Below are 19,963 nucleotides of genomic sequence, written 5' to 3'. Positions count from 1 at the left end.
CGCCTTTTGAGACTCACTCTCCTGTATGGAACTTCGGGAATGCATCATAGTCCTATTTATGATTAGGTTCTGGTGTTTGGAGACGTCGATTAACATGATCCAAGTCCCCAGCGAGCCTTCCTTGGTGACCTTGTGGCCAGCGACCAACGAAAAATCCGACTGCCAAACACGCTCTTCGTATTTTTCATGGCAGTGAGAAGTGTGTTGGGTTACTTGGCCACGTTCCTTCAGAATTTCCCGACAATGTTCCCATTCACGATTACAAAAGCTTCCGACTCTATCTGCGCAAACCTGACAGGCGGTTTATTCTTCTCGATGCCCTTTTTAGTATCTTTGATGGGTGTGGCTCTTTCCTACCTCAAGATCAAGCAGGTATTACCTGAGAAGTCAAGTGAGCAGAAAGAAGAAGATGATAGATGGACGGTGGTTACATGTTTTCGGGAAATGTTAGGGGCGATTAAAGGGTTGCAGAAGCCGATGTCGCTAATGACGGTTACATCAATAAATTGGTTGGCGTGGTCAATGATCTTCATGTACATTTATGATTGGATGGGGAGGGAGGTGTACAATGGGAAGCCTAGGATTAAAGTGGATACAGTGTATGACACAGGCTACCGGTATGTAAATTGTGGTCTTATACTAAATTGGTTTGCTATGGGTGCTATGTCCTTGGTTGTGGAACCCATTGGACGTGCGCTTCGTGGGACAAAATTCCTTGGGGGCTGAAAATTTTATCTTGATGGTGGCTTGGTTAGGACGGTTTACATCAGCAAGCTAGCTTAGGACGAGCGGCTGGAGCACTATGTTGACCTCTGCTTCTAAGATCGTTACCCCTCCAACACCATCTGGGTTGAGTTTTGAGCTTCTTCGGCATTCTTTGGCATTCTCCTCTGCTTTTAAGATCGTAACCCACCTCTTGCCTAGCCGAGGACTACCTCCTTCTAAAGTTTCTCCTCTTTGTGCCCACTTTCTAAAACCTTTCGCTTTGTGTCTGATACTTTCTACCTCCCTTCAAACTCTATTTTTTGTGCCCAGTTACATACCTTCTTCTTTGATAGCCATGAGTTCACCGAGTTCACCGACAGAATCAGGCTCCACATCGGCGGAGCCAATCTCAGTGTGGAAGCTGGTTTTGGAGGCCTCCATCGCTGTCGGGAACTACCTTGTCAATGCGGTCGAAATAGCATGGCTAATACCAATCTATATGGAGTTCGAAATACCCGATAAATGTACCTCTTTGGTGTGGCTCGTCGGCGCCGTTTCTATCTCTGTTTTCCATCCTATACTTAGATATTACAGCAACACCTGTAAATTAGGGTGGCGGCACCATCGTTTTATGTTTGCGGGTGCTGTTGGCGCCACCATAGTTTTTTTGACAATTGGATTTGCCAAAGACATTGAGACAACCTTTCCAAGTATACTCAACATCGTGCCTTAATCATTTTTGGGATTGGATTATGGATGTTGGAGATTTTGATCAACATGATCGATGCTCGTTGTAGAGACTTCCTTGATGATCTTGCCAACCGAGACCTACCAAAGATCAGACTGGCATACCAGTTCTTCTCATTCTTTATGGCAGTTAGAAAGGAATTGGGTTACTTGGCCGCCTTATTTTGTAGATTCAATGTTATGTTGCCATTCACCATGACAAAAGCATGCGATAGGTTCTGTGTAAAAGTGAAAAATATATCAATTTTCTCAATCCTTCTTCTATCGTTATTGACGGTCGTGGCTGTGTTATGTATCCAGAACAAGCCAGCATTACATGAAAAGGAATCAGCTGAGAGGGAAGAGAAAGATGACATATGCGCACTAGTTAAAGACTTCCGAAAAATGGTTTGGACCATGAAAAGGCTGAATAACATGTTGGGTTTTATTCAGCCTTTTCATGGTCCGAAACATTTCTCGGAAGCATTTAACTAGTGCGCATCTGTCATCTTCCTCTTCCCTCTCACTTGACTTCTCGTCAGGTAATGCTGGCTTGTTCTGGACGGAGAACACAGCCACGGCCGTCAATAACGGTAGAAGAAGAATTGAGAAAATTGATAAGCTTTTCACATTTGCGCAGAACCTACATCCATAATCCGATCCCAAAAATGATTAAGGCGCGATGCTGAGTATAGTCGTAGAGGTTTGTCTCCAAAGGCGTACCCAACGTCTTTGGCGAATCCAATTGTCAAAAAAGCTATGGTGGCGCCAACAGTACCCGCAAACATAAAGGGACATTGCCGCCACCCGAGTTTACAGGTGTTATAGCAATAGCTAAGTAAGGGGATGGAAAATAGAGCTAGAAATGGTGCCGACGAGCCACACGAAAGAGGTCCATTTATCCGTTATTCTGAACTCCACATAGATTGGTATTAGCCATGCTATCTGGACAGCGTCGACATGGTGGATTTCGACAGCGATGGAGGCCACCAAAACCAGCTTCCACACTGAGATTGGCTCTTCCGGTGTGGTGACTGATTCTGTCGGTGAACTCGGTGAACTCATGGCTATCAAAGAAGAAGGTATGTAACTAAGTACTAAGAAGAGAGTTTGGAGGGAGGTAGAAGGTATCGGGCACAAAGAGGAAGGTATTAGAAAGTGGGCAGAAAGAGGAGAAGCTTTGGAGGGCGTTAGTCTTCGGCTGTGCAAGAGATGGATTAAAATAGATCATCATCTTCATCACCTTTTTCTTCAACCAAAGCTTTAGTTAAACAAACTCTTACTTTAACCCACCTCTTGCCCAGCCGAGAACTACCTCCCTCTAAAGTTTTTCCTCTTTGTGCCCACTTTCTAAAACCTTCCTATTTGTGCCCGATACTTTCTACCTCTCTCCAAACTCTCTTCTTTGTGCCCAGTTTCATACCTTGTTCTTTGATAGCCGTGAGTTTACCAAGTTCACCGATAGAATCAGGCTCCACACCGGCAGAGCCAATCTCAGTGTGCAAGTTGATTTTGGTAGCGTCCATCGCTGTCGCGATCCACCTTGTCAACACGGTCCAAATAGCATGGTTAATACCAATCTATGTGGAGTTCGAAATACCCGATAAATGAACCTCTTTGCTGTGGCTTGTCGGCCGTTTCTAGCTCTGTTTTCCATCCCATACTTAGATATTACAGCAACACCTGTAAATTAGGGTGGCGGCCCCATCATTTTATGTTTGCGGGTGCCGTTGGCGCCACCATAGCTTTTTTGAAATTGGATTTGCCAAAGACATTGGGTATGCCTTTTGAGACAACCTCTCTGAGTATGTTCAGCATCGTGCCTTAATCATTTTTGGGATCGAATTATGAATGTTGGAGATTTCGATCAACATGATCGATGCCCGCTGCAGAAACTTTCTTGATGATCTTGCCAGCAGAGACCAACCAAAGATCAGACTGACATACCGGTTCTTCTCATTCTTAAAGGAACTGAGTTACTTGGCCGCCTTATTTAGTTGATTTGATGTTATGTTGCCATTCACCGTGACAAAAACTGTGTTAGGTTCTGTGAAAATGTGAAAAGCATATCAATTTTCTCAATCCTTCTTCTATCGTTATTGACGGCCGTTGCTGTGTTATGCATCCAGAACAAGCCAGCATTACATGAAGAGGAATCAAGTAAGAGGGAAGAGAAAGATGACATATGCGCACTAGTTAAAGGCTTCCAAGAAATGTTTCGGACCATGAAGATGTTGGGTTTTATTCAGCCTTTTCATGGTCCGAAACATTTCTCAGAAGCATTTAACTAGTGCGTATATGTCATATTTCTCTTCCTTCTTACTTGATTCCTCGTCATGTAATGCTGGCTTGTGCTGGATGCATAACACAGCCACGGCCGTCAATAACGGTAGAAGGATTGAGAAAATTGATATGCTTTTCATATTTGTGCAGGAACATATCACATGCTTTTGTCACGGTGAATGCCAACATAACATCGAATCTACTAAATAAGGCGGCCAAGTAACCCAGTTCGTTTTCGACTGCCATGAAGAATGAGAAGAACTGGTATGCCAGTCTGATCTTTGGTTGGTCTCTGCTGGCAGGATCATCAAGGAGATCTCTGCAGCAGACATCGTTCATGTTGATCGAAATCTCCAACATCCATAATCCGATCCCAAAAATAATTAAGGCGCAATGCTGAGTATAGTCGGAGAGGTTTGTCTCCAAAGGCGTACCCAACGTCTTTGGCGAATCCAATTGTCAAAAAAGATATGGTGGCGCCAACAGTACCCGCAAACATAAAGGGACATTGCCGCCACCCGAGTTTACAGGTGTTATAGCAATAGCTAAGTAAGGGGATGGAAAACAGAGCCAGAAACGGTGCCGACGAGCCACACGAAAGAGGTCCATTTATTCGTTATTCCGAACTCCACATAGATTGGTATTAGCCATGCTATCTTCATCACCTTTTTCTTCAACCAAAGCTTTAGTTAAACAAACTCTTATTTTAACCCACCTCTTGCCCAGCCTAGTACTACCTCCATCTAAAGTTTTTCCTCTTTGTGCCCACTTTCTAAACCCTTCCACTTTGTGCCTGATACTTTCTACCTCCCTCCAAACTCTCTTCTTTGTGCCTAGTTACATACCTTCTTCTTTGATAGCCATGAGTTCACCGAGTTCACCGACAGAATCAGGCTCCACACCGGTGGAGCCAATTTCAACGTGGAAGCTGGTTTTGGTGGCCTCCATCGCTGTCGGAATCCACCTTGTCAACGCGGTCCAAATAGCATGGCTAATACCAATTTATGGGGAGTTAAAAATACCCGATAAATTGACCTCTTTGGTGTGGTTCGTCGGCGTCGTTTCTAGCTCTGTTTTTCATCCCATACTTAGATATTACAGCAACACCTGTAAATTAGGGTGGCGGCACCGTCGTTTTATGTTTGCGTGTGCCGTTGGCGCCTGTTGATACCTTGGGTCGAGCTGTCCTGCCCGGGATGTTCGACAGACAAAGCGACCGACCACTTTAGCTAAGGACAACCCGACCTCTTCTCAAAGAGCTCGGCCAAGTCACAGGAAATCCCAAACAAAGGGCCCAAATAGAGGAACACGTCCCAAATCCAAGGGCAGCCCAAGCCTACAGGGAGAAGGGCGGTTCCCTTGAAGATAAGATGACCTCACCACTAGATAAGATAAAGATAAGATAAGATAACTAACTTATCTTATCCACAGAAGGTCACATCTCACCATTATAAATACACTGGAGCACCCAGGTATAACTCATACTCTGATTCTACTCAATACTTGCTTAATACCCTTGCTAACTTAAGCATCGGAGTCCCTTGCAGGTACCCCCACCCTCCGGGGACGAAGGATCTGCAGCACTTTCAGTTCCACAAGTCAGACACACCAGCTCCAGCCGTTATACACCTGCCGGACACGTCGGCTCCGACCGACACAGAAGATCTCGACCGAGATCGACCTACAGTTTCAGGTAACCCTCAGAACATTGGTGCCATTGCCGGGGAACCTGGAAGTCATCCCATCACCATGGCGGACGACCATGACAACGACCACGATTCAGGTCTGGAAGATAGAACACCACACAAGAACGCGGATGTCACGCTACAAGATACCCCGATAACCAGCAAGGACAAAGACTCGCCAAATTCCGGGGAAATAGAAGCGCTCCTAGGTCGCCTAAAGCAACTTGAAAAAGAAACCCAATAACAACGAGAAATCGGAAAAGATCTACAAAGAGAGGTGCGGCGACGTCGAGAATTGGAAGAAAAACTACAGCAATTGGAAGCTGATCTTAAATTAAACGTCCCCCGGGCCAATCCTGAAGAAAATTCACGCAAAGAGCAAGACCCGTTCACCAGAGAAATCATGAAAACCAAAATTCCAAAAGACTTCAAACTCCCAGATATGACCCTATACGATGGCACCACGGACCCCAACCACCACCTCAGCAACTTTAGAAGCAGAATGTACCTCACCGACGCCCCAGATGCTGTTCGCTGTAAAGCCTTTCCAACAACTCTCACAAAGACAGCAATCCGATGGTTCGACAACCTACCTCCAAAGTCCATCTCAAGCTTTGATGACCTAGCTAACAAATTCCTAGCCAGATTCTCCATTCAGAAAGATAAGGCCAAGCACACCCCCAGCTTACTAGGGATCAAACAAGGAGATCGGGAGAGCCTCCGCAACTACATGGAAAGATTCAACAAAACGTGCATGGACATACAAAGTTTACCAACAGAAGCCGCCATTATCGGACTCATCAATGGCCTACAAGAAGGACCTTTTAGCCAATCTATATCAAAGAAGTACCCGACCTCCTTAGACGAAGTACAGGAACGAGCAGAAAAATATATCAACATGGAAGAAAACGCTCGGTTAGGAGAGACCTCAAAATCGGGGACCTTCTACTGAGACAAAGACAAGGAATCCAAGAGAAAAGAAGATCGACAAGGGAAAAAATAAAAAATACCACAATTACACTCCTCTCAGGGCATCCCTGGTCGAGATATACAAAGAAGTCTGCCATACAGAAAAAATCCCCCCAGCTCGGCCACTCAAAGGAAAAAAGGGAGGAGGAAACTGGAAGGAATGTTGTGAATACCATCGAGTCCGTGGACACTCCACAAACGAATGCTTCGACTTAAAAAATATCATAGAGAAATTAGTGAGAGAAGGAAAATTAGATAGATTTCTGGCCACCCGAGATGATGATCAAAGAAAGAGACGAAGGGATGAAGATACCGAGCGAACTGAACGATCGCCTCGGATACCAGAGCGACATGTCCACATGATACATGGCGGATTCGCAGGAGGTGGGATCTCCAAATCATCTCGCAAAAGATATCTCAAAGAAGTATATCATGTCGAGGGAAAGGAGGAAGCACTCAACATCCCGGCAATAACATTCACTAAAGAGGACGCCTCCGGCATCATCTCAGGACACGACGATCCCATGGTCATCACCATCATATTGGCAAACGCCAATCTACACCGCACCTTAATAGACCAAGGGAGTTCCGCCGATATCTTATTCAAAACAGCCTTCGATAAACTCGGCTTAGAAGAGAAAGAACTTAAAGCATATCCAAACAGTCTATTCGGACTAGGAGATACCCCGGTTCAACCGCTGGGATACATACCACTACATACAACCTTTGGAAAAGGGAACCAATCCAGGTCCTTTAGAATAGACTACATCGTGGTCGATGTAAGTTCAGCTTACAATGCTCTCCTAGGTCGGACAACACTCAACCAACTTGGCGCGATAGTCTCGACCCCACATTTATGTATGAAATTCCCCACTACGAAAGGAATAGCCACGATAAAAGCAGATCAAAAGATGGCACATCACTGTTATAACGAAAGCCTAAATCTCAGAGGCAGGGGAGAAGAGTTCCACACAATCGAGCTGGGCGAAGCCTAACAACGAGAAGTGCTTCGTCCACAACCAGAAGGTGCGATAGAGAAGATTTAGATCGGGGATACTTCGGAAAAAACAACCAATATCGGCACAATCCTAAAAGAAGATTCAAAAGAATTACTAATACAATTCTTACGAGATAATGTTGATCTCTTCGCGTGGAAAGCCGCAGACATGCCAGAAATAGACCCTAAGCTAATGAGCCATAAGTTGGCGGTCTATCCAGGATCTCGACCGGTACAGCAGAGACGAAGAAAACTTGGGCCAGAGCGATCCCAGGCTGTGGAAGAGCAAGTACAAGCACTACTGGAAGCAGGATTCATAAGAGAAGTCAAATACCCACTATGGCTAGCCAACGTCGTCTTGGTGAAAAAATCAAACGGGAAGTGGCGAATGTGCACCGATTACACCGATCTCAACAAAGCTTGTCCAAAAGATCCATATCCACTTCCAAGTATTGACGCTCTGGTAGATGCTTCCTCCGGATATAGATATCTCTCGTTTATGGACGCTTACTCGAGATACAACCAAATCCCCATGTACCCACCAGATCAAGAAAAGACCTCGTTCTTAACACCGAAAGCAAACTACTGCTACATTGTGATGCCTTTCGGTCTCAAGAACGCAGGAGCTACTTATCAAAGGCTAATGAATAAAGCCTTCTCGGATCGCATCGGAAAGGTCATGGAAGTCTATGTGGACAACATGCTAATAAAAACACAAAGCGAAGAGACATTATTGTCCGATCTGGCCCAAGTGTTCGACACCATAAGAAAGCATGACATGTGACTTAATCCCGCGAAATGCACCTTTGCAGTAGAGGCAGGCAAATTCTTAGGTTTCATGCTCACCCAAAGAGGAATTGAAGCAAATCCAGACAAGTGTCAGGCCATACTCAACATGAAGAGCCCAACCTGTGTCAAAGAAGTACAGCAACTCAATGGGAGATTGGCCGCCCTATCCTGATTCCTAGCAGGAGCTGCGATAAGATCTCTCCCCTTCTATGCTACTTTAAGAAAGGGAAAACAGTTCGAATGGACAACAGAATGTGAACAAGCCTTCCAAGACTTTAAGAAGTTCTTAGGACGGCCACCTATCCTATCTCGACCACGAGAAGGAGAACCACTCATATTATATCTCGCAGTAGGAAGCTGGGCAATAGCCTCAGCACTTGTCAAAGAAGACGAGAATGGACAACAACCTGTATACTTCATCAGCAAAAGCACTACAGGGATCCGAGCTGAACTACCAGAAAATAGAAAAATTCGCCTATACTCTCATTTTAACATACCGACGACTCCGCCCTTACTTCCAGGCTCACACCATTAAGGTTCGAACTAACCAGCCCCTAAAAGGAATATTGCAGAAAACAGATTTAGCAGGCAGAATTTTACAATGGGCAGTCGAGCTGTCAGAATTTGACCTCCAATATGAAGCTCGAACGGCTATCAAATCACAGTATCTGGCCAACTTTATCGCAGAATTCACAGATATCCTGGAAACCCTCACAGAATGGAATCTCTATGTGGACGGTTCTTCAAATAAAACTGGAAGCGGCGTAGGCATAATAATAGAAAGCAACCAAGGAACCCAAGTCGAGCTCAGTACCATTATTAAAATGCGTGCTGACCCCCACGCAAAGGAAGTGTTAGAAGAAGTACACGGCGGCATTTCTGGCAATCATCTCGGAGCGCGGGCCCTCGTCAAAAAAGTACTCCGGGCAGGGTTCTATTGGCCAACATTACAGAAAGAAGCCACAGAATTTGTAAAGACATGTCCACCATGTCAGAAACATGCCAACTTTCACATCGCTCCGCCAGAAGAGCTTATCAGCGTGACTTCTCCTTGGCCGTTTGCAAAATGGGGACTCGATCTTCTCGGCCCCTTTCCCCAGGGATCAGGACAAGTTAAATTTCTCATAGTAGGGGTAGACTACTTTACAAAGTGGATCGAGGCAGAACCCCTAGCTAACGCCACCGCCCAAAGAAGCCGGAAATTCCTACATAGAAACATTATTACAGGGTTCGGAGTTCCATATTCAATAATCACAGACAATGGCATTCAATTCACAGATGCAGACTTCAGAAAACTAGTAGCCGACTTGAATATAAAGCACCAGTACACCTCCGTCGAACATCCACAGGCCAATGGACAGGCCAAAGCTGCCAACAAAGTCATATTGGCCAGGTTAAAACGGAGATTACAAGATGCAAAGGGAGCCTAGGCAGAAGAGCTTCCACAGGTCCTATAGGGACATCGAACGACGCCACATTCCACCACAAAGGAAACCCCCTTCCGGTTAGCATACGTAACAGAGGCAATGATCCCAGTAGAGATTGAGGAAAGATCGCCTAGAGTAGTTCATTTCAATGAGGGAGCAAACTCCCAACTTCAGAGGGAAGAGCTCGACCTACTACCTGAAATTCAAGAAAGAGCTCGGATCAGGGATGAAGCTCTAAAGCGCCGAATGGCTTCCAGATATAATCAAAGGGTAGTACCGAGAAGTTTTACAAAGAACGATCTTATCCTAATCCAAAATGATATTGGAACAACTCGACCAGGAGAAGGAAAGCTGGCAGCAAACTGGAAAGGACCCTACCGAGTTATAGAAGTACTTGGGAAGGGCTACTATAGACTGTCCGAACTCGATGGATGAGAGCTTCCCAGATCATGGCACGCCTGCAACCCAACAAGGTACTACAGTTAGAAAATGTAAAAGATCTCATTATTGGATGCACTCTTTTTCCTGAAAAGGTTTTTTAATGAGGCACCAGGTTGAGACCTAGACACTATCTGACTTAAAAGGATGAAAAAATTCCCACATGTATATAATTTGCACTTTTAACAATTGGATTCGCCAAAGACATTAGGTATGCCTTTAGAGACAACCTCTACGAGTATACTCAGCATCGTGCCTTAATCATTTTTGGGACCGGATTATGGATGTTGGAGATTTCGATCAACATGATCGATGCCCGCTGCAGAGACTTTCTTGATGATCTTGCCAGCAGAGACCAACCAAAGATCAGACTGGCTTTCCAGTTCTTCTCATTCTTTATGGCAGTCAGAAAGGAACTGGGTTACTTGGCCGCCTTATTTAGTAGATTCGATGTTATGTTGTCATTCACCGTGACAAAAGCATGTGATAGGTTCTGTGCAAATGTGAAAAACATATCAATTTTCTCAATCCTTCTTCTACCGTTATTGACGGCCGTGGCTGTGTTTTGCGTCCAGAACAAGCCAGCATTACATGAAGAGGAATCAAGTGAGAGGGAAGAGAAAGATGACATATGCGCACTAGTTAAAAGGCTTCCGAAAAATATTTCGGACCATGAAGAGGCTGAATAACATGTTGGGTTTTATTCAGCCTCTTCATGGTCCGAAACATTTCTCGGAAGCATTTAACTAGTGCGCATCTGTCATCTTCCCTTTCACTTGGGCATCGTTCATGTTGATCGAAATCTCCAACATCCATAATCTGATCCCAAAAATGATTAAGACGCGATGCTGAGTATACTCGGAGAGGTTGTCTCCAAAGGCATACCCAACGTCTTTGGCGAATCCAATTGTCAAAAAAGCTATGGTGGCGCCAACGGCACCCGCAAACATAAAAGAATGTTGCCACCACCCGAGTTCACAGGTGTTGCTGCAATAGCTAAGTAAGGGATGAAAAACAGAGCCAGAAATGGCAACGACAAGCCTCACGAATGAGGTCTGGTGCACGAAATTGTGATCATCAATGGCGCCATCAACATGGTACGCTCAATTGCAATTTCAATTCTTTATCACAACTTCGCACAACTAACCAGCAAGTGCACTGGGTCGTCCAAGTAATAAACCTTATGCGAGTAAGGGTCGATCCCACGGAGATTGTTGGTATGAAGCAAGCTATGGTCATCTTGTAAATCTCAGTCAGGCAGATTCAAATGGTTATGGATGATTTATGAATAAAGCATAAAATAAAGATAGAGATACTTATGTAATTCATTGGTGAAAATTTCAGATAAGCGTATGGAGATGCTTTGTCCCTTCCGTCTCTCTGCTTTCCTACTGTCTTCATCCAATCTTTCTTACTCCTTTCCATGGCAAGCTGTATGTTGGGCATCACCGTTGTCAGTGGCTACAGTCCCGTCCTCTCAGTGAAAATGTTCAACGCGCTTTGTCACAGCATGGCTATTCAGCTGTCGGTTCTCGATCATGTCGGAATATAATCCAGTGATTCTTTTGCGTCTGTCACTAACGCCCCACAATCGCGAGTTTGAAGCTCGTCACAGTCATTCAATCCTTGAATCCTACTCAGAATACCACAGACAAGGTTTAGACATTCTGGATTCTCTTGAATGCCGCCATCAATTCTAGCTTATACCACAAAGATTCTGATTAAGGAATCCAAATGATATCCACTCAATCTAAGGTAGAACGGAGGTGGTTGTTAGGCACACGTTCATAGGTGAGAATGATGATGAGTGTCACGGATCATCACATTCATCAAGTTGAGGAACAAGTGATATCTTAGAACAAGAATAAGCCGAATTGAATAGAAGAACAATAGTAATTGCATTAATACTCGAGGTACAGCAGAGCTCCACACCTTAATCTATAGTGTGTAGAAACTCCACCGTTGAAAATACATAAGAACAAGGTCTAGGCATGGCCGAGAGGCCAGCCCCATGATCTAAGATAGCATAAGACTACTTGAAGATAGCTACCAAGATGAGAATACAGTAGTAAAAGGTCCTATTTGTAGAGAACTAGTAGCTTAGGGTTTACAAAGATGAGTAAATGACATAAAAATCCACTTCTGGGCCCACTTGGTGTGTGCTTGGGCTGAGCATTGAATCTTTCATGTGTAGATACTTTTCATGGAGTTAAACGCCAGCTTTTGTGCCAGTTTGGGCGTTTAACTCCCATTCTTGTGCCAGTTCCGGCGTTTTACGCCAGAATTCTTGAGCTGACTTGGAACGCCTGTTTGGGCCATCAAATCTCGGGCAAAGTATAGACTATTATACATTGCTGGAAAGTCCAGGATATCTACTTTCCAACGCAATTGAGAGCGCGCCAATTGGGCTTCTGTAGCTCCAGAAAATCTACTTTGAGTGCAGGGAGGTCAGAATCCAACAGCATCTGCAGTCCTTTTCAGCCTCTGAATAAGATTTTTGCTCAGATCCCTCAATTTCAGTCAGAAAATACCTAAAATCACAGAAAAACACACAAACTCATAGTAAAGTCCAGAAAAGTGAATTTTAACTAAAAAATAATAAAAATATAATAAAAACTAACTAAAACATACTAAAAACATACTAAAAACAATGCCAAAAAGTGTATAAATTATCCGCTCATCACAATACCAAACTTAAATTGTTGCTTGTCCCCAAGCAACTGAAAATCAAATAAGATAAAAAGAAGAGAATATGCAATGAATTCCAAAAACATCTATGAAGATCAGTATTAATTAAATGAGCGGGGCTTTTAGCTTTTTGCCTCTGAACAGTTTTGGCATCTCACTCTATCCTTTGAAATTCAGAATGATTGGCTTCTATAGGAACTCAGAATCCAGATAGTGTTATTGATTCTCCTAGTTAAGTATGATGATTCTTGAACACAACTACTTTATGAGTCTTGCCCGTGGCCCAAAGCACTCTGTCTTCCAGTATTACCACCGGATACATATATGCCACAGACACATAATTGGGTGAACCTTTTCAGATTGTGACTCAGCTTTGCTAGAGTCCCCAATTAGAGGTGTCCAGGGTTCTTAAGCACACTCGTTTTGCCTTGGATCACGACTTCATTATTTTTTCTTTTTCTTTTTCCCCCATTTTTTCGTTTTTTTTTTGAATACACTGCTTTTTCTTACATCAAGAATCATTTTAATGATTTTTCAGATCCTCAGTAACATGTCTCCTTTTTTCATCATTCTTCAAGAGCCAACATTCATGAACAACAAATTCAAAAGACATATGTACTGTTCAAGCATACATTCAGAAATCAAAGGCATTGCCACCACATCAAAATAATTAATCTGTTAAAAAATTCAAAATTCATGCAATTCTTCTCTTTTTCAATCAAGAACATTTTTCATTTAAGAAAGGTGATGGATTCATAGGACATTCATAACTTTAAGGCATAGACACTAAGACACTAATGATCATAAGACACAAACATTGATAAACATAAGCATGATTTTTCGAAAAAACAGAAAAATAAAGAACAAGGAGATTAAAGAACGGGTCCACCTTAGTGATGGAGGCTTGTTCTTCTTCTTGAAGATCTTATGGAGTGCTTGAGATCCTCAATGTCTCTTCCTTGCCTTTGTTGCTCCTCTCTCATGATTCTTTGATCTTCTCTAATTTCATGGAGGAGGATGGAATGTTCTTGGTGCTCCACCCTTAATTGTCCCATGTTGGAACTCAATTCTCCTACGGAGGCGTTGATTTGCTCCCAATAGTTTTGTGGAGAAAAGTGCATCCCTTGAGGTATCTCAGGGATTTCATGATGAGGAGTTTCCTCATGCTCATGTCCATGAGTGGGATCTCTTGTTTGCTCCATCCTTTTCTTAGTGGTATCCATGAGGACTTGGTCCAACCTTTTGATCAAAGTTGACCCTTTTTGAGTTTGAAAGGGACCTCGGGAATCACCTTTTTCTTGGCCACAACTTCATAGAAGTGGTCTTGATGCACTCTTGAGATGAATCTCTCCATCTCCCATGACTCGGAGGTGGAAGCTTTTGCCTTCCCTTTCCTCTTTCTAGAGGTTTCTCCGGCCTTAGATGCCATAAATGGTTATGGAAAAACAAAAGGCAATGCTTTTACCACACCAAACTTAGAAGGTTTGCTCGTCCTCGAGCAAAAGAAGAAAGAAGAGAGTAGAAGAAGAGAAAATAGAGGAGATGGAGGTGGCTTTGTTTTTCGGCCAAGGGGGAGAAGTAGTGTGTAGGTTGTGTGAAAATGAAGGAGTGAATATGGGTTTATATAGGGGTGGGGAGAGGGGTAGGGTTCGGTTATGTATGGGTGGGTTTGGGAGGGAAAGTGGTTTGAATTTGAATGGTAAGGTAGGTGGGGTTTTATGAAGGATGGATGTGAGTGGTGAAGAGAATGGTGGGATTTGATAGGTGAGGGGTTTTTGGGAAAGAGGTGTTGAGGTGATTGGTGAATGGGTGAAGAAGAAGAAGAGAGAGAGGTGGGGTAGGTGGGGATCCTGTGTGGTCCACAGATCCTGAGGTGTCAAGGATAATTCATCCCTGCACCAAGTGGCGAGCAAAAAATGCTCTTTCTGCCAATCCTGGCGTTAAACGCCGGGCTGGTGCCCATTTCTGGCGTTTAACGCCAGCTTCTTGCCCATTCCTGGCGTTAAACGCCAGTCTGGTGCCCCTTTCTGGCGTTAAACGCCCAGAATGGTGCCAGACTGGGCGTTAAACGCCCAATTGCTGCCCTTATTGGCGTTTAAACGCCAGCAAGGTTTTCCTCGAGGGTGTGCTATTTTTTTTTCTGTTTTTCATTCTGTTTTTGCTTTTTCAATTGATTTTGTGACTTCTCATGATCATCAACCTATAGAAAACACAAAATAACAAAGGAAAATAGATAAATATAACATTGGGTTGCCTCCCAACAAGCGCTTCTTTAATGTCAGTAGCTTGATTGTGGGCTCTCATGGAGCCTCACAGATGTTCAGAGCAATGTTGGAACCTCCCAACACCAAACTTAGAGTTTGAATGTGGGGGTTCAACACCAAACTTAGAATTTGGTTTTGGCCTCCCAACACCAAACTTAGAGTTTGACTGTGGGGGCTCTGTTTGACTCTGTTTTGAAAGAAGCTCTTTATACTTTCCCTCCATGGTAACAGAGGGATATCTGTTCATACCCTGGGTCGAGCTGTCCGACCCGGGATGTTCTACAGACAAAGCGACCGACCTCTTCAGGCCAGGACAACCCGACCTCTTCTCAAAGAGCTCGGCCAAGTCACAGAAAAGCCCAAACGAAGGGCCCAAATAGAGGAACTCGCCCCAAATCCAAGGGCAGTCCAAGCCCATAGAGATAAAGGCGGTTCCCTTAAAAATGACCTCACTTAAAGATAAGATAAGATAACTAACTTATCTTATCCACAGGAGGCCACATCTCACCATTATAAATACACTGGAGCACCCAGGTATAATTCATACTCTGATTCTACTCAATACCTGCTTAATACCCTTGCTAGCTTAAGCATCGGAGTCCCTTACAGGTCCCCCCACCCTCCGGGGACGAAGGATCAGCACCACCACCAAGTCCAACAAGCCGGACACACCAGCCCCGGCCGCCGTTCACCTGCCGGACCCATCGGCTCCGACCAACACAGAAGATCTCGTCCGAGATCGACCTACAGTTTCAGGTAACCCTCGAAACATTGGCGCCATTGCCGGGGAACCTGGAAGTCATCCCATTAACATGGCAGATGACCATGACAACGACCACGATTCAGGTTTGGAAGACAGAACGCCGCATAAAAACACGGACACAATACTCAAAGATACTCCAGAAACCAATGGAGACAAAAATTCATCGAATCCAGGAGTAATAGAAGCACTTCAAAATTGATTGGAGCAACTCGAGAAAGAAGCCCAACATCGACGTGAAAAGGAAGAAGATCTACGCCGGGAGATAAGGCGGCGCAGAGAACTAGAAGATAAGCTTGTAAAACTCGAAGCCGGTCTCAAAACTAAAGCTACTCGATCATCCGCAGAGGATAGCTCTCAGAAAGATCAAGATCCATTCACCAGAGAAATTATGAAGACCAAAATTCCAAAAGATTTCAAGCTTCCGGATATGGCTTTATATGACGGCACCTCGGACCCCAATCATCATCTTAACAACTTCAGAAGTAGAATGTACCTCACAGATGCCTCAGATGCAGTTCGCTGCAAAGCCTTTCCAACAACTCTCACCAAAACAACCATTAAATGGTTTGACAACCTACCTCTAAAATCCATCTCGAGTTTCGACGACCTGGCTAAGAAGTTCCTGGCCCGATTCTCCATACAAAAGGACAAAGCCAAACACGCACCTAGCCTACTAGGGATCAAGCAAGGAGATCGGGAGAGCCTTCGCAACTACATGGAAAGATTCAACAAAACATGCATGGACATACAAAGTCTACCAACAGAAGCTGCCATTATGGGCCTTATAAATGGCCTACGAGAAGGACCATTTAACCAATCTATATCAAAGAGATACCCTACATCCTTAGACGAAGTACAAGAACGGGCACATAAATACATCAACATGGAGGAAAATTCTCGACTTGGCGAAACCTCAAGGTTCGGTTTTGCCTACCGAGATAAAGAATCCAAGAAAAAGGAAGATCGCTCCGGAGAGAAAATCAAAAAATATCATAACTATACTCCTCTTAGGGTATCCTTGGTAGATGTTTACAAAGAAGTCTGCCATACGGAGAAAATCCCTCCAGCTCGGCCACTTAAAGGCAAAAGAGGAGGAGGAAATCGGAATGAATACTGTGAGTATCACCGACTTCGAGGGCATTCCACTAACGAATGCTTCGACTTGAAAAACGTCATAGAAAAACTAGTAAGAGAAGGAAAGCTAGATCGGTTTTTGGCTAATCGGGATGACGAACCAAGAAAAAGAAGAAGGGATGAGGATGTTGGACGATCTGAACGATCACCTCGCACACCGGAAAGACACGTTCACGTAATACACGGCGGATTTGCTGGAGGAGGAATCTCCAAATCATCCCGAAAGCGACACCTCAAAGAAGTGTACCATGTCGAAGGAAAAAAGGAAGCCCCAGACATCCCAGCAATCACGTTTACCAAGGAAGACGCATTCGGAATCATCTCGGGACACGACGACCCCATGGTCATTACGATCATACTGGCAAACGCCAACCTTCACCGTACATTAATTGACCAGGGAAGCTCTGTCGACATCTTATTCAAAACTGCCTTCGACAAACTCGGTCTAGAAGAAAAAGAGCTAAGAGCATACCCGAACAGCCTGTTCGGACTAGGAGATGCCCCAGTTCAACCGCTGGGATACGTATCGCTGCATACAACCTTCGGAAAGGGGAACCAATCCAGAACACTCAAGATAGACTACATCGTGGTCGACGTAAGCTCAGCCTATAACGCCTTAATAGGTCGGACGACGTTAAATCAACTCGGCGCAATAGTTTCAACCCCACATCTATGTATGAAATTCCCAACTGCGGAAAGGATAGCTATGATAAAGGCCGATCAAAAGATGGCACGTCGCTGTTATAACGAAAGCCTAAACCTCCGAGGTGAAGGAGGAGAGTTCTATACAATCGAGCTTGGTGGAGTTCAGAGGCGAGAAGAATTTCGACCAAGACCCGAAGGAGAAGTAGAAAGAGTCCAGATCGGAGACACCTCGGATAAAACAACTAATATTGGCACGATCCTGAAAGGAAACACAAAGGAATCACTAATACGGTTCCTACGAGATAATGTTGATCTCTTCGCATGGAAAGCTGCCGACATGCCAGGTATTGATCCCGAATTAATGAGCCACAAATTGGCAGTCTATCCGGGATCTCGGCTGGTACAACAAAGATGAAGAAAACTTGGACCAGAACGAGCTCAAGCTGTAGAAGAACAAGTACAAGCGCTGCTTGAGGCCGGGTTCATAAGGGAAGTCAAATATCCACTATGGCTAGCAAACGTCGTCTTGGTGAAAAAGTCAAATGGAAAGTGGTGAATGTGCACCGACTACACCGACCTCAACAAAGCCTGCCCAAATGACCCCTACCCACTCCCAAACATCGACGCTCTAGTGGACGCTTCATCAGGATATAAGTATCTCTCATTCATGGACGCATATTCAGGGTACAACCAAATCCCCATGTATCCACCAGATCAAGAAAAAACCTCGTTCCTAACACCGAAAGCAAACTACTATTACATCGTGATGCCTTTTGGTCTCAAGAAAGCAGGAGCTACTTATCAAAGACTAATGAATAAATTTTTCTCAGATCATATCGGAAAAAACATGGAAGTTTATGTAGACGTTATGTTGATAAAGACACAAAGCGAAGATACATTGTTATCCGACCTGACTCAAGTGTTTTTCACTATCAGGAAACACAACATGCGGCTCAATCCCGCAAAATGCACCTTCGCAGTAGAAGTCGGCAAATTCTTGGGCTTCATGCTCACACAAAGGGGGATTGAAGCAAATCCAGACAAGTGTCGAGCCATACTCAACATGAAGAGTCCAACCTGTGTCAAGGAAGTACAACAACTCAACGGGAGGTTGGCCGCTCTATCCCGATTCTTAGCAGGAGCTGCGATAAGATCTCTTCCCTTCTATGCTACTTTAAGAAAGGGAAAACAGTTCGAATGGACGACAGAATGTGAGCAAGCCTTTCTAGACTTCAAGGAGTTCTTAGGACGGCCACCTATCCTATCTCGGCTATGAGAAGGAGAACCGCTCATATTATATCTCGCAGTAGGGAGCCGGGCAATAGCTTCAGCACTAGTCAGAGAAGACGAACATGGGCAAAAACCCATCTACTTCATTAGCAAAGCACTACAGGGATCTGAGTTGAACTACCAGAAAATAGAAAAGTTTGTCTACGCTCTGATCCTCACATCCCGGCGGCTTCGCCCGTATTTCCAAGCGCATACCATTAAAGTTCGAACCAACCAACCCATAAAAGGGATATTGCAGAAAACAGATCTAGCAGGAAGAATCCTACAATGGGCAATCGAGTTGTTCGAATTCGACCTCCAATACGAGGCGTGTACGGCAATCAAATCGCAACACCTGGCCGACTTCATCGTAGAATTTACAGACATCCCGGAAATTCCCATAGAATGGAACATATACGTGGACGGATCCTCGAATAAAACAGGAAGTGGTGCGGGTATGATAATCGAAAGCAACCAAGGAACTCAACTTGAGCTCTCTCTTAAATTCGGATTCCCGGCCTCAAACAACTAGGCAGAATACGAAGCACTATTAGCTGGTCTGAAGCTGGCTAGGGAGGTTGGAGCTCGAAAACTCAACATCTATAGTGACTCACAAGTCATCACCTCACAAATAACAGGAAACTACCAAGCCAAAGATCCGACCATGAAAAAATATTTGGATAAAACCAAAGAACATCTCGGACAACTCGGGGAATGTAGGATCCACCACATACCTCATGAGCAAAATGCCCGAGCTGACGCCCTTTCAAAATTAGCCAGCACCAAACCAGGGGGCAACAACAGAAGCCTCATCCAAGAGGTACTACAGAACCCGTCAATAGCGGAAGAAGAAAGAATCCTAGCCATAACAGGTCAGGACCAAGGATGGATGACCCCCATAATAAACTACCTCAAAACAGAAGAACTCCCTACAGATGAAAATGAGGCAAAGAGGCTGAAAAGGGAGGCACAGTACTACATTATCATAAACAACACGCTGTACAAAAGAGGGATATCAACACCTTTACTAAAATGCGTACCAACCTCCAACACAAAGGAAGTCTTGGAGGAAGTACACAACGGCATTTGTGGTAATCATCTCGGAGCGCAAGCTAGATACTCCGGGCGGGATTCTATTGGCCAACTCTACAAAAGAAGGCTACAGAATTTGTAAGGACATG

General features: G+C 44.4%; 2 protein-coding genes across 2 annotated transcripts; both read left to right on the top strand.

Moving 5' to 3' along the window:
* The first annotated feature begins 243 nt into the window (after positions 1 to 243).
* Positions 244 to 726, top strand: LOC112794450 (sucrose transport protein SUC7-like). The gene has a single exon (XM_025836460.3). The coding sequence runs from the start codon at positions 244 to 246 to the stop codon at positions 724 to 726; it is 483 nt and encodes a 160-aa protein (XP_025692245.2).
* A 9,598-nt stretch (positions 727 to 10,324) lies between these two features.
* LOC112795322 (sucrose transport protein SUC9-like) lies at positions 10,325 to 10,708 on the top strand. The gene has a single exon (XM_025837257.1). The coding sequence runs from the start codon at positions 10,325 to 10,327 to the stop codon at positions 10,706 to 10,708; it is 384 nt and encodes a 127-aa protein (XP_025693042.1).
* The last annotated feature ends 9,255 nt before the right edge of the window (positions 10,709 to 19,963 follow it).

The sequence above is a fragment of the Arachis hypogaea genome, chromosome 4 (genome assembly GCF_003086295.3).
Source record: "Arachis hypogaea cultivar Tifrunner chromosome 4, arahy.Tifrunner.gnm2.J5K5, whole genome shotgun sequence".
In the NCBI taxonomy this organism is placed as follows: domain Eukaryota; kingdom Viridiplantae; phylum Streptophyta; class Magnoliopsida; order Fabales; family Fabaceae; genus Arachis; species Arachis hypogaea.
The sequence above is the reverse complement of the archived record's forward strand: the minus strand, read 5'-3'. Positions and strand labels throughout refer to the sequence as shown.